Source organism: Trichoplax adhaerens, genomic scaffold, assembly GCF_000150275.1.
Source record: "Trichoplax adhaerens TRIADscaffold_2 genomic scaffold, whole genome shotgun sequence".
Taxonomy (NCBI): Eukaryota; Metazoa; Placozoa; class Uniplacotomia; order Trichoplacea; family Trichoplacidae; genus Trichoplax; species Trichoplax adhaerens.
Genome location: NW_002060944.1, coordinates 9,658,148 through 9,666,192, shown reverse-complemented (window position 1 = coordinate 9,666,192; position 8,045 = coordinate 9,658,148). Strand labels below are relative to the sequence as shown.

Below are 8,045 nucleotides of genomic sequence, written 5' to 3'. Positions count from 1 at the left end.
GTACAAAGCTATAAACGTCACAAATTTCGAATTAATTAGCAGATCCTAAGTTCTTTCTTTTAATCATGCTAGAGTTTCTTACCCGTACATTTATAGATAATACACGTATAGTATCAATAATATAATTTACACTGGCAGGTGCCACATAATTATAGTTGATTAAACGCAATTTTCATCCGTAATACTTGATTCCTATTAATCTGCTGACAATTACAGCACAAATTTTATATAATAATTTTATTTTGTCACATTTTTGGAGTGACTTGAATGATATCGATACGAACTTATCTAAAACAATGGAGTTTGCATAACAGAAAATTTGAATAAGCTGATTAATTTGTTAAAATAATTATTTGTTCAAAACTTATTGAACGTTCAATCATCAGGCTGAAACAATCTAAAACGCCGTAAAATAATCTATACATTTGAAAATCCAAAAAGTGATATTTATATCTTTCAATAAACAGTACCATCTTTATAAACTTAGTATCTCTTAGCAAATGAAAATGTTAATTATAGTAATTACGTAGATATGTCAGCTTTCCTGTTTGAACATAAATGACAGAAATTACACATGGAATCTTCTTCAAGGATGAATTTGTTTGTATGCATCATCATTGTTATGTAGTCAATATACGAGTGTTCAATTAAATAATTGGATTAAGCATAAAATTTTTTCTCAACAATTAATCATGTGATAAAAGTTTAAAAAATATCAACAATTACAATATGCAGGTTTTAGAAGTGATTGCTAATCAGTTTTCTACTTCAGAGGCGTCATTTGCAGGTTTACTAGCACAAAATTTTCGAATTTCTAAAAAGAAAAGCGGACTAACGTAAGGAAAAGAGGTATCGCGCATTAGAATTTAGTAAAATGTTGATTCTGACCTTCAATAATATTTTTGTAGGCCTTAGTAGCGGGTGAATCAGGGACTTCGGAAAAGTAGGATATTCCTTCATCGCAACATTTGCCTAAGAGTGAATTACAAGATCAATTTAGATTTGACGAAAGGGTCTGGTACCGAAAAGTTTTTAGGTAAAGTATATAATAGGATTATTTTAATAACCTATTCTTGGATCCAACGGAATTTTACCAATAAATGGGACATCCATATCTATTGCCATTTGCCGTCCACCACCCGTTGTAGGGGGAAATATCTGCGACTCCGTCTGTAAATAGTATGTTCAATTGTGCTAAATCAACATTTGGGTTAGCATTGAAACGCAATTTTAAATCATTCGCTACCAAAACATTCATCTTGCCTTGCATTTTGGACATATAAAGCCGCTCATATTTTCTACAACACCAAGAACTGGAATACCAACTTTTTTACAAAAACTTATTTCCTTACGAACGTCAAGAAGAGCTACTTCCTAAAAGCAGTATGCAGCAGGTGAGCTACTTTGAATTGCATTATTGAAATAGCCTTACGCTAGAGTATGTGATACGATCGTAATATTCTACCTGAGGTGTGGTTATTACAATAGCACCATCAACACCAGCACCTTTTAGATATTGTGCAATTGAGATATGTTCATCCGAGGTTCCCGGCGGCGTATCAATCAGTAAATAATCTAATTCTCCCCAGTTTACATCTCTCAAAAACTGCTTAATTAAACCTAGATATGAATGGAAATTTTTACAATTATTTTAAAAGTTTTCAACATTTCAAATTCAATACGGTCAGTTCTACCATTTTTTTTTGGACCTCTCCAAATAACGGCATCAGCTGGGCCAGATAGGAGAAATCCGATTGACATGATGGATAGGTTATCTTCGACAAACTGCAAGTTAATGGATAGATTATTATGAATAAAATTGTTCATCAAGTGATAGATTAATTAATAATTATTGACTGCAACATGACATGACCATTCTCTTACCACAGGTGACCAACCAGACATACTTTGAAACACCTATCAATGTGTATACGAGTTAAAGTTTAACGAGTAAAACCCATCCAGTAAGACTATGTTAAATTTTTGATCATTGCATACATGGACCCAAATTGTACATAAGCAGGTTTATTTTTACCTGGTGTCCTTCCACTCCCATTATTCTTGGTATAGACGGACCGCATAAATCAATATCAAGGATAGCAATCTAAGCCATTATTGTATCGAGAGAGAAGGATAAACTGACGATTCGATATATACTCGTAGAAATTTGGTAGCAAAAACAACAAACAGGCATAAGGCAATACTGCACTAGCACTTACATCTTCATCTTCATTGGTGGCTAAACCACGTGCTAAATGTGCAGTAAAAGAGCTCTTACCCACTCCACCCTTACCAGATAGTATTAGTAACTTGTGTTTTACTGTCTGTAAGCGCTGTTTAATAATTTCAATGGCTGTCGAATAGAGGATTTAAACATTTATTAAACGATCCCTCGTCACCAGATATCCATGGCAATAGCAAAACTACGTGTAAGCATTGATACCTGGATCAGGAGGTAATGAAGCTCCCGAAGCACATAGCTGTTGATTTGCACAACCATTGCATGCAGAAACTTTACCAGCTTGTTGGCTCTGAGTACCGGGGCATTCTATACGTAGAAAAGGTATCATTCAAGGTTTATCAATGAAAGCATAACCTACTTCTAGTACATCCTGTCTTGTAAAAGATTGCAAATCTGCAATGACTGCCCGAGCATTGTAGCAGAAGTTAGCAACTCAAAAGTGCATGACAAATTCTTCTACTCATAATACGATCCTACATGATTACAGATAGAATTTTAACCTATAGGTGCATTGGTTGGAACATCGGCCATTTTGACGATTCTTTAACGTTATTTCTTCAGCAATCCAATGCTAATTAATATTAGAACGATTATTATTCTAATTTGGCCTGCTAGCATAGCCAACCAACGTCGATTGCTCTTGGCTGCATCGATGCAACCCTATTCTGCCTGCAGCCGATGACTCAGCAGAGTTGACTATACTGTAGTTTACTACTGAGTCCAATCGACTGTTCGGTAGGGTCTCCAATCCATTGCATAGGCTGGCGTACAGTCCATAGAACTGTCGATTACAGTATATAGACTGTACTGTGAAATACTGTACACTGTGGCAGACAGGGTAAATCAGAGTGACCAAACAAGCTGTAAGAAAATAGAGTTTGTATAAAAAGGGAAATGAGGCACATGAATTATATTGGATGTGGCAATGGTAAGACCCGATCGACTAAAGCAGCTCAGCGCAGCCATACTATGCACGCAGAGTTTAGGACTTTTAAGAAGAAAACTCGAACAAATCCCTGGCATAGCTTAATTAAACGAAACATTATCAAAACGAGCAGACTGCTAAAGACACATCATATCAAAATAAGGTTTAGTCCATCGCTAGTTACAGCAAGCACTGTCTCTTTTAACCATAAGGCAGACTATGAAGTTGAGGAGACCTGAGGAAGATCGAGTAACAATATCAGCAAACCATAGCAAATCGATAGACACTTACAGCCGATGCTGCAGGTATAAGCTATAGTATGTTATCCTGCGGACTGATAAGAACATACCATAGCAACGAGATGTCAGAAGTAAGCTCGCCAGCTACAGTACTGTACACTGTAAAGTAAAGTACAATATATTGTAAAGTACTGTATGTACAGTACAGTGTACAGTACTGTACTGTACTGAAAACGTACAGTACAGTGTACAATGTACAGTGTACAGTGTACGATACTTCTTATTCTGGAGGCACTGTAATTTTTGACGCCCACCCAGTCAGCGATAAGGGCATAACGTACAGTATAGGATCGAGTGGACTAATACAGACACAGAGTAGCCAACATATTCACTTAAGCCTGAGCTCCAACAGACGAGCTGCTCCAGTTGTGCAGCATTCTGATCGCCTCCAGCTACCTGAAAAGAAAGATTTCTCAAGTAAGCAGCATATATCCTTAATGTACTTTTACAACTGGTTCAATTCTTGAATTTTCTTACTATGACCTTGTTAGATGTATGTCGGTGCAATGTCTTAGTTTACGGCTTGCAGGAGCTGTAATGCTGCTTTGCATGAGGTCAAATGGCAAGCTGCTTTCTTGCCGGCATTTTGATCTATTTTGATATTGATCATGACATTCAATGAAGGATGGAGGCTAGTATGCAGCATGGCGAATAGCATGAATCTCCTGTAGTCCTCTGATACCCGCCAAATGTAATTTACACAAGTGTGCGATAGGAAATTGCTTCAGCGGTAATGTTAGTCGTTAGGATAGGAGCACATACGAGTATGCATGAAATGATCATTTCAATACCTGGATGATTGCAATCGACAGTAGACAACATTTTAGTCATCATTACTGTTGATATTCAAGGATGTCCACTTGTCCAGGCAAGCCTACGTTTCATCCACTTCTTGTATTTATTGTGGCAGCAATGGTATCTGAAATAAATGCTACTTCAGTTCAATTTTTAAGTAGCATGATACATCATACTGCTATACCTACTAAATCTTACCATCATAATATTAGATCATATTTGTGACGCTCACCGGCTGATTCAAATTCATTTATGACTTTGGAAATAGTAGCAGCTTGACAAATCAAACTTTAGATAGACTCACAAACTGATTATTGAAATTTAGTATCATATAAGTTGTTAGCGAGTAAGTAAGCTAGTAATGAGCATCGATTGATGCTATTAAACCATGCAAAGTGCAAGCTATCTACTCTCAAATAGTCTATTAGCAGTTCTAGTCCTCTCACTCTAAACTAACTTGCTACAGTGAGCACATGCTCGTATTGGAAATGTACCACGATGGGTATAGTATATCATTTTACTATTTTTCATCAATGCATTGCATTTTACTACTATTTCATGTTAGTGATATAACTCTATGACTATTAGCATTGATGACTAATCTTATTCGTAGTAACAATCATCGATTGGTAGTATGATTTAAAACATGTAATTCCGAAGCCATCCTTCGGTTTCGTAGTCTATTATCACTCTTAGTTCCGCGTTCTAGGTAACTGTTGTATCAACAGCAATAGAAAGTTAAAGCTTATGCAGATAACTTTAACCATGGTTTCTTCTTATGTATTTTCTATAGCGTTATCGGGATAATTTTCACTCTATGGGGAAATCAGCAAAAAAATTTCGCAAAGTAAAGAGCATCGATCCTTTCTATCGAGGACCAAGAAAAGCAGATAGCAAAGGGTAAAAAGATCATTTTGCAGTAAAGGGAATATTAAAACAGCTATAAGATAGCAATCATGTTTTTGGCCTTGTAATATACAGTACTATACTGTACATGTATAAATAATCTATAGGACCTCATACAGTACTGTAGTCATGTATGCATTTAAGTGTACGCTGATATTGACTATCATTTCTTCGTAAGTTTAAAGAAATGACTGCTGAACTGCCTATAGATTCTGTTCATAATTGCAAACACTGTGTAAAAAATCACCTCATTACTTATAGTAATCGAAATTTTGTCTTCATTCATTAAGCGATACTTATGATCGTCCACCATCAGCGGCTAAAGCGAATGACAAGAGACAGGGCGCTCATCCTAAAAGAAAATTTAAGAACAATCCAGAGTCTAATGAAAACAGAAAAAGGAAACCTCGACCTCGTAAAAGTAAATAGCTTTATTAATAATTACAAGAGACTTATAATGGGATACACCGTTGCTCTACTATTTCTATTTGTTGATAGTGCTCTATAGTATTGTTGCAGTGTGCGAGTAATCTTTGGCGTATTACATTATATGTTGTAAGTTACTGCGTGCTACGGCTTAGGGCTATTATGTAAAATTGTATTGGATCACTTCGTATTTTTCACAGGTCCAGTTCAACTTTATTAGCATTAGCAAATTAACTAGAATCGTGAAAAATAACGACAATATAATAGTCATATCATTACTAAATTACGATCTTATGACTTAGGTCCTACGACTAAAGTATCTAACAAATCGAAACCCAAACCCCATTTTGCTTCCAAACAGCCTCATGAAAGCATGAAAAAATTCTATGATCGCATAGATCGCGAAGCAAATGAAATTGTAACGGAACAAATGAAAGATTTAAAAGAAATTAGAGCAAAAAGGAGAGAGTATGTCTGTCGATTTGAGCTTATACATAATACACTTTAGCGTCAAAGGGTTATCTTTGTGTACGCTATGCAATTTGAATGGGATGGTATTGTACTTAACTCGAGATGCAGTAAATATAATAACTTAAAGTTTATTCGTGTGTTAGATGGACAAATGTAGTATATTTGCAAAAGTTTTATGATCAGATTTATAAGTGCCTGTAGACTGGCCGCTTGATCTGATTTCGTTATACGCAGAGTATAGTTCTGATCGTATAGTCAGTGTATTTGCGATGTAGTCATCATCATACAATCGCAGCAAGATCATTTTTATACGTACCATGAATTTATACCTTTAAAATGAATGAAAAAGAATTTCATTACTACAATTAAACTCAGGTATCTAAAAGTGCGTAGAGAAAAATTAAAGGAAAAAAATAGAAAGAAAAAAGATGATAAACATGACGAATTTAAAGAACTAAAAGGTAATCTAACAAGATTTATAGTATACATAATACCGCATACAATGTGGATAAGAGTTATATCACAATATTGGATTTCAATTTAAATCAGACGAGATTAAATTTGGTGAAGTCGTACAACAACCTCCTAGAATAACGGCAAAACCTAGGAAAAGCGTCGAAAAAGCTGTACGATTCATCCTTGCATTACTATCTAACGATGCGTATTATGTTAGCAATTAAAGATATAATTTTGCTCGTCTTACAGGTTGCCAGCAATTTATTACTTGACAAGCTGCTATCAAAGGATAAAAAAGTTGATTACGACAATAAAGAAGAGAATGATCGAGGTGCCGATTGGAAAAAGAAAAAGTTTCGGGATATGACAACTACAGAAAAGCAAAGTATCCTAGCCGAACGTAGTAAGGCTATCTTAGCCTACAGACAATTAGTGGCTAAGAAAAGATTTGAATCTAAAAAATAAGCATATTCCTAGTATCTTTAGATTAGTCATGGCTATGATTCAGTTTGATATCTGTATTTTATATACATATATAGAAATGTTTTATCAGACGGAGAGAAAAAGAGTCTATTTTATTTTGACCATTTAAATATGCTAATGCTATAAAACCAGTTTTCGTTCTATTCTCACTAAGAAAGGTAGATTGAGGTATTAGTTTTATGTAGTCCGTTATAGCTCAGTGTTTATTATACAGACACATATCAAATATTTTTATATGATTCCTTTCAAAAACGTAAATATATTATCGATAACATTGCTACGGTGTAATGTACTCGCTGTTATTTACCGTAGATAGTAGCAATATAGATACATACTAATTGTAGCCCATAAATTATGGCATGAGTGAATTAGAAGGTCTTTTTAGATCTGTCTTTTGTATCATTCATTTACTGTTAATACGCATGTATATGTTAGCATTATATTCAAAAGAGATTGAATTTAAAATTATTACTGTATTAATTGGAAAGGTGTTTAACGTGATTTTTATTGGCGACTATTTCTTTACTTAACTATGACAGCTCGAATCATTGTAATTACTGTAATGAAGTGCAGACGTTTTAATTAGATCTTTTGATATACGTTAGTATTTTTAATATCACCTTAGCGGACTGTAAATTTATTTTAGGCTTCTATTTATTGCTGTTGATAATTTACATGCGCGTATTGTATGAGGTTATTTGTTATTAAGATGTTCCTAAATAATAGGCTTAAATTTGGGATCAATAATGCTATTTTCGCAATTTATCATAATTATACGATGAGCGATGATAAAACTCGATGTGCTCCCACTGAAATTAAATTAAAGATACATTTTATTAATTCCCAAGTGTTCAATCTTGATAAAACGTAATGTATAAACAACCAACTTTACGTTCTGCTTATTGGTATTTGATAAATCTACTGTCGCGTTATCTTTGAGCTATAGTGAAGGTAGACTTTGTTATCGTATAAGTATTCGAGAAATATTTTCTTTGCATTGAGCTGCAAGTAAAGAAGCTTTTCATAATGCATTCAAATTTTA

The 8,045-nt window shown here is 34.5% G+C and overlaps 2 protein-coding genes across 2 annotated transcripts; one reads left to right on the top strand and one right to left on the bottom strand.

Annotated features, from left to right (window-relative positions):
- Window positions 1–755: 755 nt before the first annotated feature.
- Window positions 756–2,773, bottom strand: TRIADDRAFT_53984 (uncharacterized protein; the record flags this gene model as incomplete). The annotated part of the gene is made up of 10 exons (XM_002109665.1): window positions 756–814; window positions 889–972; window positions 1,068–1,170; window positions 1,466–1,620; window positions 1,695–1,785; window positions 1,885–1,917; window positions 2,036–2,104; window positions 2,220–2,353; window positions 2,444–2,548; window positions 2,743–2,773. The coding sequence occupies 10 exons, from the start codon at window positions 2,771–2,773 to the stop codon at window positions 756–758; spliced, it is 864 nt and encodes a 287-aa protein (XP_002109701.1).
- Window positions 2,774–3,386: 613 nt separating this feature from the next.
- TRIADDRAFT_53983 (uncharacterized protein) lies at window positions 3,387–6,985 on the top strand (the record flags this gene model as incomplete). The annotated part of the gene is made up of 8 exons (XM_002110177.1): window positions 3,387–3,472; window positions 4,318–4,381; window positions 5,055–5,161; window positions 5,458–5,588; window positions 5,896–6,061; window positions 6,440–6,525; window positions 6,614–6,690; window positions 6,770–6,985. 8 exons carry the CDS (start codon window positions 3,387–3,389, stop codon window positions 6,983–6,985), a joined length of 933 nt encoding a protein of 310 aa, XP_002110213.1.
- Between the last annotated feature and the right edge of the window lie 1,060 nt (window positions 6,986–8,045).